The 23,421-nt window shown below is 40.8% G+C and overlaps 3 protein-coding genes across 4 annotated transcripts; 1 reads left to right on the top strand and 2 right to left on the bottom strand.

Moving 5' to 3' along the window:
- Positions 1-337: 337 nt before the first annotated feature.
- On the bottom strand, positions 338-5,714 carry poll (polymerase (DNA directed), lambda). Its single transcript, XM_070921216.1, has 9 exons — positions 5,704-5,714; positions 4,414-4,557; positions 3,947-4,244; positions 3,604-3,721; positions 3,084-3,422; positions 2,755-2,928; positions 2,231-2,359; positions 1,419-1,587; positions 338-1,316 (listed from the first exon to the last, which is right to left on the bottom strand). Exons 2-9 carry the CDS (start codon positions 4,526-4,528, stop codon positions 955-957), a joined length of 1,704 nt encoding a protein of 567 aa, XP_070777317.1. The 5' UTR covers positions 4,529-4,557; positions 5,704-5,714; the 3' UTR covers positions 338-954.
- Positions 5,715-6,022: 308 nt separating this feature from the next.
- On the top strand, positions 6,023-8,443 carry dpcd (deleted in primary ciliary dyskinesia homolog (mouse)). Of its 2 annotated transcripts, none has more exons than XM_070922265.1 (6): positions 6,023-6,086; positions 6,790-6,870; positions 6,968-7,092; positions 7,233-7,366; positions 7,561-7,624; positions 8,032-8,443. In XM_070922265.1, the coding sequence occupies exons 1-6, from the start codon at positions 6,023-6,025 to the stop codon at positions 8,134-8,136; spliced, it is 573 nt and encodes a 190-aa protein (XP_070778366.1). In that variant the 3' UTR covers positions 8,137-8,443. The 2 variants fall into 2 exon arrangements, with proteins under 2 accessions (XP_070778366.1, XP_070778360.1); XM_070922259.1 differs by having other exon boundaries at positions 7,522-7,624.
- A 2,377-nt stretch (positions 8,444-10,820) lies between these two features.
- fgf8b (fibroblast growth factor 8b) lies at positions 10,821-13,981 on the bottom strand. The gene is made up of 5 exons (XM_070916547.1): positions 13,923-13,981; positions 13,782-13,818; positions 12,985-13,165; positions 11,331-11,437; positions 10,821-11,117 (listed from the first exon to the last, which is right to left on the bottom strand). Exons 1-5 carry the CDS (start codon positions 13,979-13,981, stop codon positions 10,821-10,823), a joined length of 681 nt encoding a protein of 226 aa, XP_070772648.1.
- Between the last annotated feature and the right edge of the window lie 9,440 nt (positions 13,982-23,421).

The raw sequence follows: 23,421 nt of genomic DNA, 5'->3' as shown, positions 1-23,421 counted from the left end.
TCCTCCAGCACAGCCACTCTGCCTCGGTCTGCTGGGTGTGGCGTGGTCACCTCGACCCGATCCATGTGCGCAACGTGATGGGCGTTCAATTGAGTGGATCGCCACTGGTTTTACGGACTGACCCGCAATTGGACAGCGCGGACCAGCTGGGAAAAGGCTGACCAATCACTGATCGGTGCGTCTCCAGTGCATGGTCTTGTTATCTTCCTGGGTTCTTCTTATCTAGTTTAAGTGACCACATGTTGGAAAAAAAACAGTCATCCTCTCTTTCCTCATGATCCAATGTCAAAACATGTTAATTTAAGGAAGACACAGGAAGAGAGAGAGATCTGCCATATTAATACGTTTTATTATCATTACTCATCTTTCATAAAATATAGTGTCATCAAGCATCTCCTATATAAAAATGTCTTTCACTCAACTTCCAAAATCAAATATTTTTCCACATAACTCTAGTGGTATCTAGCCCTGTAGATGGTTTTGGATTTACCTGTCTCGAGATATTCGCCATTGAAAGTTTTGCTGCCAGCCTTTTATTATGGAATTTTTACAAATATCAATTTGTAAACAACTTCTTTTTTTAATGCAGATTTTTAAAGGCTCTGGACCTCTGAACAAAATCCCATTCATTGTATTGTATTGGGGTGATAATAATGGACATCTCAAAACCTTGGCACATGCCACTTCGGCAATCTGGAGGGACAGATGCAGCTAGGGTTAAGTAAGAAAAGTTGTTGTTTTTGAAATTTGAGTGAACCCAACCCTTTAAATCTGTAGAATAAAATTAGCATTCAAGTCAAACAGGGCTCTTACGTGATCTGTGGAGCAGTAAAACATCCTTAAAATGGGCTGTTTGAGCATAATTGCAGTTTCCGTTATCATTCATCATCATCATCATGATTTTTCCATAAAACCAGACAAGACATTGTGATTGGCTTGGTGATTGACAAATCATCACCAGTCCCTTTCATGAGCATGTCTGTATGGTATGCCTAAAAGACTAAAAACATCCTTCTCTGTCAGTGTAGGGAGTGGAGTGCCGCCATACACCTTCAAGTTACCCTGACGCACCACATCTTTGTTCAGCGAATGCTCTGATAAGCTCATGCTTTTTGTCTTTGCCAGGGCTCTCATTGAGCGGTTGAAGTGTGCCGACCCCGTGAAATACATGAGAGAACAGGCAAATTCATTGTAGGGCACCACGATGATGTCCAGCCTGCGATGCCGGTGGCCAGGTCCTGGCAAACGGCACACACCCATGTATTTCTTCTGCTCTCCATTCTCCTCGTGGCTCACCAGGTCGTCTGTCAAAAACCCTTAGAAATAAACAGTTGGGTTTTTTCAGTTTCTCTGAAGGAAAACAAAGCCATGAATAAGACATGAGAAAATCCTTGGCGCCTAAAAAAGATGTGGCTTACCACTGTCATGGAGGCTCTGCAACACTTTGCTGAAAACGCCCTTGTGGGACTTGCCATCAGGATGAGATATAAGTACGTCAACATCTCCACATGTGGCCTTTCTCCGTCGGTAGGAGCCACATGCCATCGCCACCAGGTGTGGGTCTATGGCCTGGGTAGCATCCCTCACCTGCACATACCGCCCCAAAAAAGACACAAAATAATGGCTATCATTTATCCTATCTATCCTAGAGTGATGGAGCTTTTTTAAATCTTTGGCTTCTCAAAAATAGAAAATGTTCTCTTGTTTTACCGTGCCCCCACATCCCCCCACTGGCATACAAGTAAGCTTTTAACCGCTTCCAGCCAAATACTGGGAGGTAGGTTCGCTAAAGCATCACGTATTACTTTGACACGCCTGAGGGAGTACACATGCTTTAGTCATCTATCTCATGTGCACTTTCTATCTGGCAGCTTTGGAGGAAAAAGAAAATCCAAGTAATACAATATGAAAACAACTAGCGTTGTACTCAACGCTCGGGAGTGAACAGGTATCTGGATAACTCAAGATGCAGCAAGTTTCAAGAGTTAGTTTTCCCCTTTGGGATGCTCCACTTTGTGAGAACACGGTCTGGCTTTCCCATTATCAAGCAGTCAAGGAACGCTGACACAAACTTTTTCCTACTTCAAGCCTTCTGCATCCAACTGTTTGAGGGGTAGAGGGGGAATCTTTTTCAAAGATATCTCACCTCTACGTAAACTTCACTAAACATATCTCAGTCGTCATCACAGAACGATACATGTAGATGTTGCGACAAATGAAGATGCATTACCACTTTCTCAACGGCTGCTGCTTCTTCTCTGGGCATTCGGTCTAGAAAGTCATCGTAGTGCTTGAGTCCTATTGTCTGAGTGTTGCTCAGGTGGGCTTTTGTGCGGATGTCCTCCAAAGTGCGAAATCCCTAAAAGACAAATAACAATTTTTAAGAAAATGTTTTTCACATTTCACAACATTTGCCTCCCATTTACTTCTTGCCTTAGTAATTAATTTTTTTTTTTTTATTGTAATCTTTTTATGAGCCATTGCTTGACAGATGAAGAAGCTCCTAATTAAATAAGATCCATAGCCTGACAGACACTAGGTTTTTGAAAATTGCAAAAAACAATATATAGGCAATAAACTAATATCAGCCTGGCCGATTTATCAATCAGGCTATAATCCAGAGTTTTTGTACAAGTAGATATCTTGTCACTGTGTTGTAAATTGCACTATGATGTGAATAGCTCAGTTCACATTAAAGTATGCCTGTAAGATTTTGATTCAATGTGTGTGTGTGTGTGTGCGCGCATGCCTTACCATTTGGTACCACAGCTGTGCAGTTTTAGCTCCTGCACCCCAGATGTTACTAAAGAGCTCCAGTACCGGCACAGCCTCCCCGATGTGATCTAGCTTCCGCAGGTGACCGCTCTCCATGATCTCATCAATTTTATCAGCCATGCGTTTTCCAATTCCTGGGATCTGACAAGCCTCCTAAAGCAAAAAAAAAAAAGTTCTGGTGAATACATTTAAAAAAAAGAATCTGTGTATTTGCTTGTCCCCCAAGAAAAAGTATATGCTACAGCATATCCAACAACATTACTGACACTACCTACAACATAATATTAAAAGCATCTGCAATGGTTTACCTGATATGATGTAATTGGCTTGTGGTAACTCTTCAGTGCGTTGACAGCCTTGGAATAGCCCAGCGCCCTCCACTTGTCCCCCTGGTGTGTGTAGGCCTTGGCCAGCACTTCTAGTTTGTCTGTGATGTGCTTGTTGAAGTTATGACTTTTGGACTGAGAGGACTGGGCACAGACCCACTTCCCCGAGACCACCTTCTGAGCAGCATAGTCTGGACCGGGGTCAAGGCTGGGGCCAGGGGTCTCCTCTTTGGGGTGCTGGCCAGTGATGAGAGCTTCCAGGTCACTCTGAGAGACCCCGTCTTCCTCTGCTCGCACTTCCTCTGTGGTGTCTGGGACTGTCTGAGAGTAAAATGTAATGTAAAACTATAACAACAATCCAACACACACACAGACATGTTTTTATGTGTTCAAGGTCGAGCTTTTGTCCCCGATTGTACCAAATGATTACCGACTGAAGGACTTTAAAACTCCATAAGAAACCTGTACAATTGTGTTTTCTACACACGACCGGGAAACCTACCATGACTATGGTCTCCTCTTGCTTGGTTTGATCAGACACTGGCTCTACAACAGTTTCTGCAGCAGGCTTGACATTCAGCAACTCTTCTTTAATATTTTCATGCAGTGTTTCAGGTTCCCTTAGAGAACATTAAAAGATGTCATAAGATATATATATATCTGCCGTCTCAATGTCAACACAGTTTAGTTAATACTTAAATTTGAAAAAAGTAGATACACTTTCACCAGGGCTCGCTTCTCTGTAGCGTAAGTCTATGTATGTGATAAACTCTAAATCAAGAGATAAAGGTAACAACAGCTTTCAGACATTAGCATTCTAAAAAAAGTACTATTAGGTCAGTAACCTCTTGGGTAAAAGAAGGCTGTAGCTGGCAACGTCCAGCAGTTGTTTCTCACTGATGCACAAGCTCAACCAAGTGCATTTCAGCAGTTGGACTCCAGAGGGCATACAATCCACTTTCAGTAAGCGCAGAGCCCTGTCCCTGTCCATGTTGTCATCTACAACAACATGAGTGACACTAGGACACAGTGAACTCTCTGTCTGTCCTCCATTCTTCTGTATTTGTCTTTGGAAGATCTGGCATCTGGCATTTCCGATTCCAGCAGGCAGGATGTACACTGTCACTCCATTAAAAGTGCTTCCTGGGACAGAAGAGAGGAATGCGTTGCAATTAATTTTTCTTCACAATTTCTTTCAGTCACTCTCTCTCTCACACACACACACACACACACACACACACACACACACACACATATGCACACACACACACACACACACACACACACATATGCACACAAACACAGCAACAACCTGTGACATCAGATTCAACAGGTTTCTTCTTTACTGGGGGAGCATCCTTTCCATGTAACACTCTGGCTCTTTTAACTTTGGGAAAGGCTTTCATAATCCCATGACGAGGCTCCATCTTGTCTCTTAAAGGGGGGCGCCAGTGGCCTGTGACATGAAGCAGAATGAAGTTATCTATAACTTTGCCCATCCACAAATCTGGAACATAAGCTGTTTACCACTAATTGTACACTACAATATACTTATTCTAATGGTGTCTGAGTATGTAGTGGGTTCACACTGGAAAATGTACTGAATATAAGTATTAAACCTTTGAAAAATATTTTTTTGGTTACTATTTGTTTGCTTTTTATATTTAAAATTCTACTGTGGTTTTTAAAAGTTACAATTTGACAGTAGGGAAATGACATTGTAAAAAATACTACAATAAGGTCATGCACTCAAAAAGGTTATTAAGTAAAAGTATGTAAGTACTATCATTTAAATGTACTTAAGTATCAAAAGTAAGAGTATACGTTATGTAGACAGAGTCAGTGTTGTCACTGACTCCCGGTCATGTGTAGAAAACACTGCCTGTCAGTGTTATACTATTGAATATTATAATATTTAAGTATTATTACTAATGTGTTACTGTGCAAGGTGCTTTTTAATGTTGTATCTGGTCTGGTATCAGTACTTTACTACTAAATTCACATTATAATTGATAACATGATCATTCATGTTGAAAGTAAAGCATTAATATGCAAAGTTACTAGTAACTGTAGCTGTCACATAAATGTAGTGCCAAAAAAAATGTCCCTCTGAAGCGTAGCGGAAATTTCAGTATAAAGTAGTATAAAATCGGAGGATCTCAAAATTGTACACAGTACTAAAGAAAATGTACTTTGTGCGTTTTCACCACTGCAATTTGATTGACGCCTGTTATCTCAAATAACTTACACTTAGTACATAAGTAAATTGCTCTGCATTGTCAACATTAGAGTATACTTTACAGAATCAGTATATGGTATGAAGTGTGGATTCAGTAATAGCAAAAAGTGGGAGCTGTCTCGGCTTGTATTCATTGCAGATATTCAGCTAACTGGCACAGCAGCAAATCAATCTCTGTTACCAAAACATAGTATTAGCTAACTAAATTACTTTTAGCTTATGCTAACGTTAGAAACAGCAAACAGTCGGTATTTAGACATCATTTTCACTCCATATTTAAAAGTGCTATAATTCATATACATATCCAAATATAATTACACAATTGAGGCAGAAAATTCTGGACTGTAACATTTAGGTTCTTACCCCTGTTCAGATGGAACCATACATACAGAAAAAACGAAAATGTCTAAGTCATATAGTTCACTTCCGGGAAGAAAAAAAAAACAAACAAAATTTACTTCCGGGTTAATTAGTTGAGTTTTTTTTTTTGTTGTTTTTGTTTAAAATTGTATCCTTCAAAATCTACACATTACATCGTGGTCGTTCGTAATACATTTTACGATGAGGAAGTTTGATTGATTCTATAAATATTTTCCTATTTAATTTGTGTATCGAGCTCGGTTGCTGTGGTTACGGGTCGAGTCCGGAAGTGGCCCTATGCAACAGAAACATCTTTAGAAACATGGCTGTGCAAAGCTGGATTGATATCTTAAAATCGTCAAAGAAAACCGCTTTGATACACGATGGTGAGTAACTTACACAGAAGTAAAACAAGTTTTTCAAATAGAAAGATTTTGTCAACTCGCCAGTCTCGTTTTGCCTAACGTTAGTTATTTTCATTAACTCAGACTGTTAGCTAGCTTTCCAGCTAACATTGTCACTATGCAACAAGCAGGTGGCACAACTGGCCCTGTAGCATATTACACGCGTTGTTTTAACATAAATGGACAGTGAAACACATACAATAGAAGACGCTTTTATAATTTCTCAGCCACTCGTCGCCAGTTTTGCACATTTTCTGAAAAAGTTGTGTCCTAAATAAGAGGTACAGTGTGACTCACTGCTCTTGACGACTAAAGTTGGTTAAGCGTCTCATTTAAGCATCTAGCTAATTGTGAGATCTGTGTACTCAACGTGCCAGGTCTACCTTCCTGTTAGCATCTCTGCTCACTTTACAGTAATGAAACTGTAACTGTACCCTTTATCCACCCATGCTGGTTTCTGTTTACTGCAATTACAGCTGTTTTTATATGACCAAAAATGTGTGAAATGTTGTACTTTGCAGAATGAAAGAAATGTTTAGTATATTTCTTACTATCTTAAGAACGATCACATGTAGTGCTGGTTTAGTGCTAAAACTAGTTGAAACTCTAAACACATTACAGTATTTTGTTTGTTTTACTTTTTGTTCTAGTTTGTATGATAAATCTTTACAAAATCCACCACTAGGAAAAAGGAAGATCCACTACCTCTTTACAGATGGAAAGGAAATGGCGGAAGAGTATGACTTGAAAACAGATGAGCTCATTGGTAAGCAACAGGTTTTGACTTTTTCACAGCAGCATGTAGCTGCTGGTGTTCTGAATTTCAATGGCATAAGTTTATGTAACTGTTTGGTACTTTTCAGTAAGAAAATGGCGTTATAAAAGCCCACTTGGAGCTCAGGGCCAATGGCAGGTAGAGGTTGGGGAACCACTCGCAGGCCCTGTCACTTCTTTGGATTCGGAGGTGATCAAGGAGAACTGTTCTAATGTGGGTTTTCTTCTTTGTTCTCTATGACTTAGACTTAAGAATTACAGTTGAACCACTTTGTTTTCTAATGTACATTTTTGTTTGTTTTTGTTCACTTTCATTACTAAATGTCATGGATTTAAATGTTTCTGTTTCCACAGCCTGTGTTCACGCGTAAAGACACAAAGTCTAGCTTTCAGTGGAGAATCCGCAACCTTCCCTACTCCAAAGATGTCTTCAGTGTTTCTGTGGAGCCGTCTGAGAGATGCATCATCATAAAAACCTCAAACAAAAAGTAAATATGCATGAGAACACCGATTCTTTTCATTCCCGTGTTGCACACTTGTTGCTTGTAATCCTTGTGTCCTCCCTATAGATGGCACTGTTTACAATACATTAGTCTAAACAGTGGCATGACAAACCTATGACATCCTCTCCATGTCTTCGCAGGTATTATAAGAAGTTCAGTATTGAGGATTTAGATCGCAGTCAGCTGCCATTGGACAGCTCCGCCGTCGGCTTCACTCACGCCAACAACACTTTAATTGTCAGCGTAAGTCCTACACAACAACAAAATTAAATGAATCATGAATCTGCGCCTTTAATGTTATGTTACCTAATGCTTTAAATATAAAGATGTAAGCATTAAAAGTTGATTCTTACATTTGTGTTCTAACCTAACATGTTGAAGGCACCCAAACAGCATCATCTCATCAATGTAATTGCAAAAGTAACAAATATGTTTACAAATCCAAAGAAAATCATTCTATTTAAACAATGTTTATGTTCATAAGAGTTGAACTGTATCTATTAAAACAATGTTTTTATGGCTGCAAGAATTGCTCCTTTTATGATATTGTCTTTACATTTTGCACACTCTGAACATGATTATAGCGAAGGATGTGCAGGAGGGAGAGGGGGAGAATGTTGAAGTAATTATTTTTCTTCTCTCTTGTCCAGTACAAGAAACCCAAGGAGATCTTAACCCTTGAACAGGATCTACTGAAGGAGCTGAAGAAACTGAAGGGGACCGGTGAAGGGGATGTCGACTGCAAAACTCAGTGAATTCTGATGGTGGGAGAAGGAGAATAATCCTGCGTTGCATTTCAAGCAGAGCCTCATTTTCCAGTCACATGTGAGCTCTCGTTTATTTTTCTTTAGTGGATCCCTTCATTAAGAGGACCTTTGCACAGTGCCTTGTCAATGGTTTAATGCTTCTAATTGTGTTTGCTAATTGGGGTCCATTTATTAGAGCTGTTAATGTTGAAATTTGTCCTGCCATTTAAATTTGATACAGACATATTCAGTAAAATATATTATGTTTCCCAGTCTCACAGCAAGATTTATTAACTTTCTAGCTGAACCATGTGTTTTCCCAAATTATTTATTTCACAGAAAAATATTTTAACAATTAACATAAAATCTTTTGTAGGGAAATGTAAAATTGTATTACAACAGTGTCTATTTTTGCTTCTTGTTACCAAACCTACTAGCAATTTTGATGGGGGTCACATAACCTACCACCCTCCTTTCATTGATGTCCTTGTAAAACACTCAAAACACACAATGCCTCATCCCTGTTCGTTCCGGGGTCACTGTTACGAGCACATCCCATTTGTGTTAACTGAATCCCCTCATGTTCCTTGCATGTAGTGGGCCACCCTGAAAGTCATTACTGAAACTTTGGTCAGCAAGCAAGCTAGTGTTACTGTTTCCCTCCTCAACTGAGGGTCACTCTGACCCTGTGGTCCCCAGCTAAAACTCCGCAGACACAAGTTCGAAGTTCGGTGCAACTGTTGCAGGGCTTTGTTTATTGACAAACAGGGACAAATGTAAACACGGTATTTTTTTTAAATCTATGTACAGTATATATGAGATGTAGAAAAAGCCATCTGTAGATACACACTTCTAATGGGATATTTGTCTACTTTGTCCCACCAAGTTCAATTAAAAACAACACTGTTCAGTCAGAAATATTTAGACAGTGGATAAAAAAAGAACAGTGCTGTATAAAAGAGACAATGGCATTTAAATATAGATTGTTTCAACCTTGTGATTCCTTGCATTTTTTATCACTTGTCCAAACCCAGAGAGCAAGTGCAAAAAGCAGAGACAAAACCACAGGTCTCTCTCACCATTGTGCTTTGTCTTCTTCCAGATGGAAAGAATAGGAATACAAGAAAACATTTTAAACCCAGCCTGTCCTGTTGTTTTGCAAATTCTTGGGAGGGACTTTTTTTTTTTTTTTTTTTACTTTTGACAAAAATGCATTCATACATACTTGATGAGGTGTTTGCCTGTTTGGTTTTTGACGAGATGCTGTGTTAATACTACTTAACTATATTGTGTACGAGGTATATGCTGTTCAGCAGATGCCCTAAATACCAAACAATCATTCTGAGGTCTTAATTTTGGTCTTAATTTAGTTTAATGCTTTACAGTCTTCAGAGCTTGAGCTGCTGTCAAAACAAATTCCTGCGGCAAACACCAACTAACAAATTGGACATCCAGCTCAGGCACTGTGAGAGCAGCCGAGTCCCTCTGTTCAGGGTCTTCTTCCTCCCCTGTCGTTTGGCCTCTGATGGTCATGCTCAACTGCTTCTGGGAAGAGGGTTTCTTTTCTGCCTCCCTTTCATTCCCGAATGCCTCTTCCCAGCCATTCCCCCTCTTTCAGCCGATGCCACATTTTGCCATACAGGCCCTGATGCTTTTTCTGCAACCCCTCGGCTCCCACTCCGCAAACCCCCCTCCCTGCAACCCCTTACCCCTCCCTGTGTGACTGGCTTCTTTTTGATAACTGACCCCTCCTCGTGTTATTATTCGAACCCACTATTGTATAACATGCCCTTTTATATGAGGTTTCACAAAGGACCCATTTGATCAGAGGGTTACGGTGTGCGATCGTGAGAAATGCAACTACATGGTGGTAACCTTTGTTTGGGCCAAAATGGTGGGCTGACCTCATCGCTTTTAATGCATAGCTCGGGCCATTCAGGCCCAAGTCTCACTTGCTGAGCACATTGAATTCAGTAGCCTGTCACAGATATTGCCCCTCAGTTATCTGGGTCTCTAGCTTGAAGAAGAAGAAAAAAACACAACAGTTTTTTGGGGGCAACCAACAATGTATGCTAGCTTTCCATCCCAAAACAACGACACAAGAGAAAAGCCAAGCAGCTCGTGAACTGATTCTTTAGTGGTTTTAATATACACTCTACAATAAATATTTCCATCATTTGACATCATTTACATTTTTACAGTAAAAATATATTCATATATGTAGAAAAAAAAACAGGTTAAAATTCTCCAAAATGGCCTCCTAAAGGCAAGATAGCATGTCAACTGAGACTCAGATGCTGTAACCACAAGAAAATCCACAGATAGCTGCCGTGTCTAGCTTCATTATACTCATTTCTCTTTTTAAACATTCTTTGCTGCTGAGCTGGCTAACTTCTAACCAAAGGTTTTCATTCATGACAATATTGTTGAGCTCTTCCGTACTTTAATTGCCCCCTGATTTAATAAGTAAAAATCTGTCCTAAAGTCTGTCTGAATTGGAAATAACTAGCAGATTAGATAGTCAATGGTTACATACAATCCAGTACGAAGAATTACACAAAGTCCACAAAATGAGGCAAAAAGTGTATGGGCACTTGACTGTAAAAGTTAATTTCTCTGGGAGCACTTGTTTTCTCTCGTAGTGGTTCTTCTGTGCTGGTTCGTCCACAGCTCTCCCTCAGTGGTTTCAGTCCTCAGCGGCCCCCAGAGCGCTGGTGATGGGAATGTTTAGTCCGCTTGCTGAACGAGTGCGCGGGGACAGCGAGAGGGAGGACATCAAACGGCCTCCTCTCGCTCAGCAAGTGCCCCCTGGGGAGACGCTTCATGAAGTGGGCCTCCCTCTGGTGCTGCTTGGTCTTGGAGGCCTTCCTTGGACGGCCCTTGCGTGTGAAAGCCATGTACCAGCCTTCATACTTAGCGTTCTGGAGCGCCGTGTAGTTGTTTTCCAGAACAATCTCAGTGAAGATGCAGTCTTTGCCTCGTCCTTTCCGCTGGGATAGAAAAAAAGTGTGTGTGTGTGTGTGGGGGGGGGAGTTGAGGTATGACAGAGGTTGAGGTTGGACAATTTCCAGGAAGCAGAAACATCTTCTTTATTTCCAGACAATCAAATACTGCAAATGTGGAATAACTTTTCCAAGAAACAAACAAACTTCAAGATGTTGCGTTAGTCACATGCAGCCACAAAACTATGAATTCCAGATTACCTTGCCGATCAGCTTCCCCCTTTTGTTCATACATATGTAGTATCCTGTCTTCACCCCTTTAATGCGGATACGACTTCCAAAAGAGTCCGTCTCCACCTCCAGTTTAGCTGCACAGACAAAACAGGATCACAAATAATGAGATGACATGGTGCAGGCATGCAGATTATGATGTTACAGTGTGTGAGACAAATGAGCTCGGCCGTCTTTCCTCTGAATGTATTCTTTATGTATGGTAGACATTGTAATAAACTGGAATTACATCATGTCATCATTAAATGGCTTTTTGAAACGAACCAGCATCATGAAGATGACATATAAATTCCCCCTTAACCCTTTTATGATCCACTGGCCGCCTTTAACAAAGCATGCAAGCCTTCCAAAATAGCACCAAATGATAGTGATTTTGCACGGCGTGATTGTTGTTGAACGTCTGTAAATGCTGTGCTGTGATGCAGTTCAGACTGAGGATAAAGGAGAGTGAGAATACTGCGGTCAGGGACACAGCCACAAGCACAGAGCAGCGGTCAGATTTGGGCCGGTTACAAGAGTGACACCCACTTAGGATGTGTAGCCAGTGCGTGCATGACTGACTCTCTCTCCCTCTGTGCGAATGTGTGTGTGTGTGTGTGTGTGTGTCGGCCCGAGAAATTCAAAAGACAAAAGAGCACACAGGAGAGGCAAGGAGAGGAAAAGGTATAAAGTGAAGATGCTGACTTCACCGCTCCTTATAAATTGAGTCATACATTGAGTTGTAATGCAATGAAAATTCCTCATAAAATGCGCCTCCAAAAAGCAGGCATTGAGAAGTGCATGGATGGTGGTGGCTGTGGTGGAAAGATGGCTAGACATACCAAAATCCTCTGGTGACAGGAATTCTGCTCCCTTTAAGTTTAAGACAGTTTTCCCTGCTAGAAGCAAAGAAAAGAGTCCCTCCCTAGAGTCCACCATAGCAGGTGTCAAAGACTTTCGAGACTACCAACACACTAAAGAAATAAATCATCTTCATAAGGCCATAAAAGAAGGCAACACTGATGCCACTGATGTTTACAATTGCTACTGCTGTTTCTCCTGGCTCAAACATTTTCCTACAGGCTGCCAAAAACGACATAATTTATACTGCTTTTCAACAGCGCCCCGCGCACCATTGAATTTAAACAATTCCCGTGTTTGTAAGATGAACATGTTTCCTATTTTATCGCTTTCCTGAGGTTTACAGGCATTGAAATGTAAGAAAAGATGGCCTTTAGCTGTCATCGGTTGGGGATTGGTCTGGCCATAACACGCAGGGGCTTCAAGTAAAGTTTCTTCATCATTTCAGAGACAATAAAAAGTGCTCACCCTGAATGGATCAACATATGTGGACCTTTGTTCAGCTATTTATTATATATCTATGTTTAAATGTGTTATTATACAGGCCACCCCGGGTAAAGGTTTTGCTAGGCTATATAGCAAAACATTCGAAAGGTAATTACACGACGTATTCTCGCGATATTTTGCACATTTCTCATTAACCGCCGCTTACTAATACTTAGGCCTATATAATTGACACTGAATTGTGGCTTTTGTAATTATAAATGGCGTTATTAGCTCGTGTAACCATTTCTACATCACAGTCCCCTCCCCTGGTCTTATTCGCCGGTCTTTTTTTTCTTACCGTGCACCGCTCCGTCGTCTCCGTTGGCGTTGACCCTCTTGTTGGCCAGGACCTGGACGTGTTTCCCGCTGGTGCGGCTGTACAGCTGGTAGGTTCGTGTCAACCTGCGGCTCATCCGGTCCGACAGCCGGCTCTGCTCGGTGACATGGTGCTTGAAATTAGGAGGAGATTGCACAGTGTTCTGTCGGAGAACAGGAAACCCATGTCATGAAATACGAAATGACTTTTTAATGTCGCAGAATTTTTACTTTGCAACTCGGGAAAGCCTGGAAAAAAAGGTCAGCTGTGAGGAGACCAAAGCGTGCCAGTCAAACAGCCAAGGCCCAGGCCCACAGTTCATTATGTCATTCATCACATTTAAATCATTCATCCTGCTCCTTCTTCTTTCACGTATTTGCACATCTCTATCTTTTTGGAGATGCTTTCAAGGACCCTCGGGGATGACATTTCCCTCTGAGAGGTTGTTTTTTTTTTGTTTTTTTGTTTTTTACCACCGATGATCTTCCACCCCTTCTTGACTTCTTCTTTTCTCATTTCAGCCGTTCTCCGTCCACATGTGTTTTAACAATCACTTTTAGGCTTGAGCTTACCTCTTTTCAAGATGTTTGAATTGTTGCCAATTGCCATAGCACTCATAATAAAATGTTTTCATTGTTATTGCAGCCCATTGCAGATATAGAGACGCTGAACTGTAAGCCGCTAAGCACGGCGCCTGCATACCTGTTAAGTTTTACCTACTTAATTATAGAACTTTACGCAACATTAATGATTTTTATTGAAGTGAAAATGTGAGTTACCTGTGCGTAAAAGCAAAGCGCCGTGAACTGAATTAACCTGAGGGAGTGGGAAAGAAAAAGAGAAATTAAAAAGTCTAACCTGTTGCTCGAATTCAATGAGTTCCACAGGCAACTATATTATCTTGACAGCTCTTTACTTACAGATAACCTAACCTCGATGTTCTCAGCCTCATCTTGTAATAGTTCAAATATTGCTTCATGAATACTCCACTGATTCGGTGCTGGAAGCTCTCGGAAATAAAGTTCCTCCTGATGGGGATTTCAGCTCAGTTTTATCCCCCTCTTGTTACACATAGAAGGTGATAGCCGTGACAATTGAGAGATCCAAAACTGTCAGGGTCCCATGCCGGTGCAGGATCCACTCTTCTCATACAATAATAATAAAAAAAAAAAAAAAAAAGTCCAGAAGATTTAAAGGCGCTGCCAATCCAAACTGCAAGTCCGGAGAAAGTGTCGCTGTCACCAAACGACCTCCATCAAATCCTCTTCGTGTCAATCACCCTCTCGGTGAGGAAGGTCTTGATTGAGGTTTCAAGTCAAAATAAATCCTCTCTGGCTTGCTGTGACAGAGCAGTGGCGATTATTTTTAGATTTACGCACGGATCTTTACGCGTCAGCGGTCAGATGGTGCATTTCCTGCAAAATTAGTGATTAAATTAAAAAATATGTGTAAACAAGTTGAGCACCACCACGGCTTGTATTTGTTTTTCCGTGCAGTCACAGCAATGGTGCTCCAGCTGTCCCTCTATAAGATGCACAGATAGTAAAAGTCCCAACGTCAACCTTCCTCCCACACGTGTATTTCTTGTGGTCGCCTCCAGTCCACATACAGCATCTGTCTCGCTCTACATTTAAATACTTTAACTTGCGGGAAAGTCAATATCCTCGGCGAGAGCAGGCGGAGCGTTCGAGCCGGAGCCAATTTGAAACCCAATACTTATTAAAACACTTTGCCTGCACCCATTTGCTCACACATCCATAAACACAGAATCCATCAATAAGTTGAACGTAAATAATTAAACAACATATAAGATTTAAAAAATAAAAAATAGAAACAATCATGAAGAGAGCAGCTTAATAATGTGCAAGTTAGATCCACACAGCATGTCTTCCAAAATGTTTGGAACTCGTTTATTCACAATCATGCACATTAATCTCATTCATGCACATGTCACGATATTACTGTGTCTTCATCCATGTAAAGTCACAGTGCACTTGGTTTCCTATAAGCACAAATGTCCACATGGAAAAATTCCCTGGCATGTACTTAAGAAAATCTACAGTTACATTAACTTATTCCCTGACTGCAGGTTAGAGGTTGTTTGGTGGTCCCTCAGGACAGACCTTGATGTACTTTTTCATCCTACATATGTAAGTAATATGTATTCCATGTGAACGCATGACACAGAATGGTTTTCACATAACATCTAAAGCCTTTGCCTTGGATACAAATGCTCTCTCGCTCACAATCCTTCTTCCATAACTTTTCACAATCCTGGTTTGATTTTCAAAAGTGTGTCCCGGGCCTGGTCTGCTACTTTCGCAGCATGGCTCCATGCACTACATCATGCAATTATATTGTAATTATTCTTTGTGACAACAAAGCGGCAGGGTTTCCTTCAGGGGAACATGAGTGTTACACATTCGTCTGATAGGGAAGAAAGGGGGCGGTGGTAACATGGGATACTTTGAACTCTGCCTGTCAGGAACAAACTCTAAACTTGATCAATTGCGTAGACGCCCTTTTCAATCCAACACAGGACGAAGAAGACGGCTGTGAATAAAGATTGTGAAGTTTCTCTCCTCTAAATCAAGTGTACTTTTTGAATAAGAGCCACACACACTCACAGCTAACACGATATGAAAAATTGCATTTAAAATACTGATAGTATAACCAGATTACACCAAAGATGTAACATTTTGTTCCCGCTTGTGTCAAAGCGTTACATTTCTTTCCTGACTCGGAGACAGAATTACTGTCTTTCTGTGCGGTTTAGTGACAGAGAGATGTAAGATATTTGCACCAGATTTTAAGTTAATTTAACTTCCGTGACTCAAATAAGTGAGGAGATGTGAATAGGAGAGTGCAACAAATGTTACACTCAACCCCACTCTTTCTGCAGATGAAATAAACATTAAGAGTGTCATTCACAAATTGTGAAAAACTGTGAGAAAGCGCGGAGGCCAACGCTGAACACACAAAATGGTGCAAAAACATCTTGCACCTCCTTCTAAATCACTTATGTGTATCTGAATCCTCACGACACCAAGAGTGAAGCAAATGTCAGGCGACATCAGTGTCCAAACGCACGCTTTAAATCACAATAGGAGAATCTACAGTGTGGGTTTACTGACTTAAAGCCTCAAATCGGATTATCGTCTTAATGAGCCAAAGCCAACTTTTGGACATGGACTCTTACCTGTGAGTGTTCAGAAACGCAGGCCCATGTTCTCTGTATGAACACTATGGGAAACTTTTGCACCCTTCACACAGAACAGCTGTAGAAGAGCACAATATATATATATATATATATATATAATTATGTGAGTTTGGTCAATGTCTTAGCTGTAAATCAGTCATTTCAGCCAATGCAGGGGATTTAGAGGGTGAAAATGGACCTGCCTTATTAGTTCCAGTGGGACGCTGCAACAAGTGATTTTGCCACCTGGAACAATTCAGCACTTTGTTCTTTCATATTTTGACCCCTGTGAAGCAATGATCGCACATCCAAATATGAAATCCACATGCATGATAATTAAAGAGATTGAGTTTCACGAAGACCCCACAATGACTCATCAGAAGTGCATGTTTGACTGTCTGAACCCACAGATTAGCTCTGTCACGAATCATTTAAAGAAAATTTGATTAAGAAGAGGAAACCTGGAGTCCTATAGATGGTGGGTGTCTGTACATTTAAAACCCACTGTAACAGTCTACTGTCCATAACTCAAACTTAACTTTCTTTTTTAGGAGCAAAGTTAAACACACATTACTCTAGAGCAGAAACTTTTCTTTTTATTGTCTCAAGTCCCATAATATACTGTAGCTCTTCTCTTCTTCTCTTAAACTGGGATGAATTTCCTGTGATGTCACTGGCTAGTGTTGGTTCAGTACAGTGATTTGATGGAAATAATCAATATTCATCTCTGTTGTCTGTCTTTTAGAGAGCATGTTGAACTTCAGTTAGACCTTTCTACTCTCTGAAACTCCCTTCAGTCTTGCCATCTCAAGCCATTTCTGTTTCATTCAAAATATGCAGATCAATTCAAGAATCAAGAATCAATTCTGACCACTAAAATGTTCATATCTGTCAGCATTCCCTCTTCAAACAGGCAGCCGAGTCTCACATGCTGGAAAGCACAACGCTGTTTCACTGCAAGATGGCTTTTATTCTCTCTAAGATACTTCCCAGCTTGCTTCCTCGTCTCCTCTTGTCATGGCCGTGGGTCAGCCAAGACCAGACAATGACACAAGTCCGGTGTCTTGATTGCTAGGAAAGCTGTCTATTTCCCACAGTGATGGTTGACAATAACAGCCAGTGGGGAAATCTGAAAAGAATTCAAATACCTTGCAAAAAACCTATTAGGATAGTATTGCTTTGGTTGTTAAATATTTATGATGATGAAAAAATGCCTCGATTAGGTTTTTTTCAGTTCTTTGTTTTTATACAAAACGTGCTCTGAATGGTGAGTGTTTGTGAGTATGCTGCCTGATGTTAAACATGGTTTGTTAATTTGTGATTCTATACAATCAGTGTTCTGCTTTATTCTTCAATCGTTTAATCGTTTGCGGGGCAGCCAATGAAAAGTTTTGTTCTGTATGAAAGAGATGTGTTTCTGACAGAGGAAATTAGCTTTTTTTGTTGAGAAAACTGCCACTTGTTCTGATGTATCCACATTGGTGCCTTTACTGAATCGTACCTGACCTATGTTCTTAAAGGAATAGTTTGACATTTGCTTTCTTGATGAAAATTGACCCCACTCTCATATCTGTACGCTCAATGCAATTATACATTCATTGCCTGGCAACCTCACAGTGACTCCAGGAACTCACTTCACCCAGCCAAGAAATAGTCCGCACATAACCCCTAAGTAAAACCCCAATGTGTCGTTTTTACACCTTGTATGGATTAAAGAAACAAGATATAATGTTTGCAAAATTAGTGAGTATTAGCGGTGCTGGTAGGCATATTTTTCTTTTACCTTCAGACAGAGCCAGGCTAGCTGTTTCCAGTCTGTATGCTAAGCTAAGCTAACCGGCTGCTGGCTGTAGCTTCATAGTTAGTGGCATCAATCTTCTTATCTAATTCTCAGCAAGAAAGCAAACAAGCAAAGTGAGAAAGCAAAGTGTATTTCCCAAAATGTTGAACTATTCCTTTAATTACACACATCATCTCAGTCTTAGCTAGTTGTTCTCACATACAGGATCTTCCCCACAGTCTTTACTGCGTTGAAAAACTTTTCTGAGAACATTTGGTCCAGTACTCCACAGTCGATACATCTCTTTCACTTCACTACAGTCTACAACAGCCACTTACAATTTAGAAACAAGTCCATCTCTGCAAACGTAAATGACATTTTGTTAAAGTGACCTGTCAGACAGGTTTGGCTAAAATTCTCCAGACTGTACATGAAAGGTTCCACTGAAACATGATCAAAAGCTATCATTTTTTTATTCTAGTTTTTTTGCATACCTAACTGGCTGCTGCCTCACTCCTGAGATTCTCTAGTGACCGGCTTTTCTGGCCTCTTAATGAGTTTGAGAAGAGTTGACACAGGTCCAAGTTTTGCCCCAGATCCCAACTCTTTCGCCTTTTCTCTTAGTCTCCCAATGCTGCTTTTCTCATTTGGATCACAGTTTGCTAACTAATGCAAGACCCTGGTATCAGCGAATGAGGTACAAAAACAGCAATCACTGGGACGCTGAGAAAAAGAAATCGCAGAGAGGAACCTTTTGGCAAAGATGCACATTGGTTATTCTTAGAAGAGGAGTGACTGAATGTCTGAAAAGGCCCCAGAGCAGACTACCATTCAGTGAGAGGTATTATTCCCCCTAGCTAATGTGAGGCATAAAAATACTCACTCTTGCATAAGGCAGAGCCAATGGAAAGGTAGACACCATAGAGGAAGAAAAAAAACAGAACCAGAGAGGAAGACGGGCAGAATATGAGAGAGTGTGTGTGTGTGTGTGTGTGTGTGTGTGTATGTATGACTGTGTTTGGGTGGAAAGAAAATGTGGGATGTTGTGATTCCCTGTGTCATCTGGTAGCGGTGTTGCTCACCGCCCAAACCTCAGCGGCTTTTTAGAAGACAAACTCTTCAATCACCTGTTGTAATTATGCTCTGCTGCTTTGTTGCAACAACGTGAACCACATAATGTGCCTGTAACCACATCACCACACCAGCAACTTGCCTTGAGCGCTGGCTCGCAAATTCAGCGTCACTGACAGTCACACTTTGTTCCTGGTGCGTTTGCAGGGCGACATGGAGGCTTAGTGGCATACATTGTATTGATGGACTTCAAACACTTCAATTAAAGTTTTTTAAATTTAGATGAAAATTTAACTGATAACTTAACTTAACTGATGGATACCACCCTATGTAAGCTGCTATTTATAACTAGTGGTTTTACTAATGTTAATCAGTTCTTAACTAATCCTTTGATAATAAGAACAAGTTTTGGGTTGCCAGGTTGTGGCTGGTGTCTGTCTTCCTCCACCACTTGCTTTGTCTTCTTTGCACTTTAGCTCATCATGAACTGTCCTCCAGTGGACCATTTGACCTCTGACCCTCTGGAAAATGGCTCTTGATCTGGACCAAATTGTATTTGTTAACAATTTATAAGCCTTTGAAAGTGCAGACTTGGCTTAATGCAGAAAGTGCTTTATTAAAGATGTATTACCATCTAAACTTATAGATGGTCTGCTTGACCCTTCATTAATGACTAACATTTATCACTGCGGACTTGATTTATTAGTTTATTAGAAAGTGAGAAACTCTTGACTCTTTATTAACAATTTTATTTATTTATGACTTTACTAATGATTCAACTGCCAGAGAGATTGCTTACAACCTGGCAGCCCAAAAGTTGATGTCATTAATGTATTATAACTGATCTATAAAGCATTAATGAAGGATTAATTAACATGAATAAAGCCATTAGTTACAACTTATAAACCCCTTATATGTGTGACTTATTAGAAAGTGGTAATGATAGTTTTTTTCCTCTGAATGTGTAGACAACCTGGAGTAGCGTAGATATGTTCCAGACTCAGTGAATTTGAATATTTGTATTTCTTACATAACTTACTTGCATGCAGAGCTGTCTGCGACATATTTCTAGGACGTCCATAAGTACCCGTTTTGTTTTTATTCAAATGAGGGCAGACAAGAAGACGTTGCCAATCGTCAGCCTTGATGAATTACCGTCCCTGCACTGAAAAATCCTTCTAGAGTTTGTTCTAGAGTCTGTCTTATTTTTTTATTGTCATCTTAGAAATGAGTTTGGACTGATGGAAAGACAGCATGAGAGGGACAGTAATTGTCTGTGCCATTAAAATGAGGTAATCAGGGTGGGGGTGGGGGGGTGTCTGTCTACCTTTCAGTCACTCAGAGCAGCGCAGTCACACAGTGATGATTTGGTGAGTGTGTTGCGTGTATGAGTGAGTGTGAATGTGGTGGTGTCACAATGCCAGTGCCTGAGAAAATTGTTACTGTGAGAAAATTTGGAAAATCGAGTCAAAGTTCTCGCCACCGAATGACGTTTGAAGTACTTGCTCGTGTTTGAGCGGAGCGCAGAGCTTCAATGACTTTTTAACTGGATGAAACGACTGTCTGGGAATGACCCCGGTGTGTAGAAGTGATTAAGGGGACCCAATTTTGCCATAACCCAAATGTGTTTGCATAACGACTTTGAGTGGTGTTCCTAGTGATATTAAAGAAAGCTCTCTGTTGAAGCTTTTAACAACTGTTGAGTGAAGCAGTTCTGTTTGGCTACTTCTCTTGGTGGGCTTGTTTTTAACTATCTCGACTACAATTCTGTCATTCAGTAAGTCCTAAAGTACGCAGTTGCTCTTGTCAGAACAGATGAAAATTAAAGCGATGAAGACAAAGGGGCGCACAGTGGCATCCCCATTAGTTCCCCCGTGTGGAAAGGGGTGTGTGTGTGTGGCGTGGAGTGCTGGCAGTGAGGTAGAAAGCTGTAAAGTTGTCGTTGGCTCCTTCAAAGTGGTCTTCCTTCCCAGTGTCTTGGATGTTTCCCCCGTATTTCACCCGACAACCCCCCACCCCGAATGGAGCGTGATTTACTGTCTTGTAAACACATAGGAAGTAGCATTGAAAATGGTTTAACAAAGTCAATAAAAGCAGACATCATTCCTGGTATCAGGGGGTGGTGAGGGGGAGGAGGAGGAGGAGGAGGAGGAGGAGGATGAGGTCTGGGGTGGCTGAGGGCAGGTAGCCTCTACGGCTTCCTCCTCACTCCTCTGTCTCTCCATCTCTGTCTTTTCTCCTTGTCTGTCTTCTTTGAGTTGCTCTTTATCCCTGTTTTCATATCCTCTTTTTTCCCCTCTCACCCTCTTCTTGTACTCCCTCCTCTTTCTCTTTCTGCCTTTTTTATTTCATGTGTTGGGCAGTGGACAGCCAGAGCAATGGCTTTAACAGACCTACCTGCAGGGCTGCTTAGGGCGGCTCTTTCATCTGGGCTCTGGAGAAAGAAGCCCCCGGCCCTGAAACAGCTGTGTAGACCTCGGAGTGAGAGGACCATGAAAAACGCAGAGAAGAAAGAAAGGAAATTCAATGGTCCTCTGGGAATCATACCTCCCCATGCCTCTCTCATGCTCTGTTTCTCCTTCCCTCTTTCTCTCTGCCTCTCTCTGTCTTTATCTCTCTCTCACTTGCTCATTATCTTATAAAGTTTTTTCCTTTTCAAGTGATACCATTTTGATACTCCTGTCTCCTTATTTACTTATTGTTTTCTTGCAGTTACAACTTGTCTCTCTCAAACCTGAAACAACTCAGGTTTAGCTGAGGTTTAGATTCACATCCTCCCTTTCACCACTAAATCATCAAATTGCACAAAATCAAATTGAGATGCGGGAAGAAATCTTGGGTGTCAGTGGAGGTCAGTGATGGACTGAAAGAAGCCCAGGAGCCGGGCCAAACTGAGCTTTGAGACATTTTATTCAGGAAATTAAACCGTTATAGTATCATAATAACGTCATGAGGCATATTTTTTTGCTTTTTAAACTTTTTTTCATGATTATTTTCCTCGACTGTGGCTCTGCAAGATTCCCATCTACAATGTTAACACCTCACTAATTCATTAAGCCAATTTAAAAAATTTAGAGTTAGAGATATTAATCATCATACTCCATCAGTGCAGTATTTGTACATCAAAAGTCTGTAAAGCTCTACCTAAAAGACATACAGCATGTGTAAAAAAATATTCTGCCTAAGTTTGACATTTTTGCCATATACAACATTTTAATTATGACTATTATGACAAACTTTGGGATTGGTATTCACCATTGTCAGTTCATTTCCGTGTTTATTGCTAGGCATGTCATGCCATGCAAATACAAGTAACAGGGTACATACAAATGTGCGCTCCGGCAACACTACACCTGTGGTTAGCTGTATGTTAGCTAGAGACTAGTCTGACTGGGCTGCTGGGATAAGTCTGCCATTGGCTGAGGAATTCTCCTCTCCGTCCGCTATCGCTGCATCGTGGGCTTAGTGCCGCCCAATACAAGTGTGCATACACTGGCCTTGAATGAGCTTATTGCCCACAGTTTTAGATGGGGTTTGCTGAGAGCGGAAAGATTCTGAGTGGACTGTGTTTGAGTTTATGTGGGATTGAGTGGGCCGTCTATTAATCTCTTAGTTTGTGGTTCAATGCTCGGCTCTTATTTTATGGATTTCAGACATTGAAGTGCAGAACATGACTGCATATACTGTATGAAAATAGTTGTATAAAGCCTTTTGTGGCTCCAGAGGGCGCTGTGTCAAGTCTGACAAACTGCCTCAAGTGGGGCTGAAGACTACAAGAAAAATCTGGAGGTGTGGAGTTAGAAAGACGTGAGTGTACCAGACCTCTGAAGCCCACTCCTCATCTCTTCTTGAGGCTAGAGGCTCGAGGGTACATTAGCCTCTGCTAGCATAACGCACCAAATCTCCGACCGAACTGTCTAGGGTCATGTTGCATTGTGGGTAATGTAGGTGCCAGGTTTTTGACAAGACAGAACAATGTGTGGTTCTGCTGCATGTATGGTGTTAATTCTCAGTAGGGTTGGCCCTACAAGTTATCCTTTCACATGCCACATTTATTTCCAAGTTAATTAAAAATCACTTATGAAGGTTTAAAGCTTGTAAATAAAAATTACCACTGTAGCACTACTCCAAATAATTCACAGCTCTAAAATAATTAGCATCGTATTGTTGTATTGATTGTTTAATGAATCCATTTAAGATTTAAATTTTAGATTTCAGCTCAATATAAATCACAAACAATTATTTGTGCAGCAGCACTGATACAGTATTGACTCCGTTTTTTGGCTGTAATGTGCACATTAATGGCCGCATGAACCAAAGGCTAATGGATCTCGAGCATAATGTATTTCGGCCTCAGCTTCTGAAAAAT

The sequence above is a fragment of the Enoplosus armatus genome, chromosome 2 (genome assembly GCF_043641665.1).
Source record: "Enoplosus armatus isolate fEnoArm2 chromosome 2, fEnoArm2.hap1, whole genome shotgun sequence".
Lineage (NCBI taxonomy): Eukaryota > Metazoa > Chordata > Actinopteri > Centrarchiformes > Enoplosidae > Enoplosus > Enoplosus armatus.
Note: the sequence above shows the minus strand (reverse complement) of the source record. Positions and strands in the feature narration are given on the sequence as shown.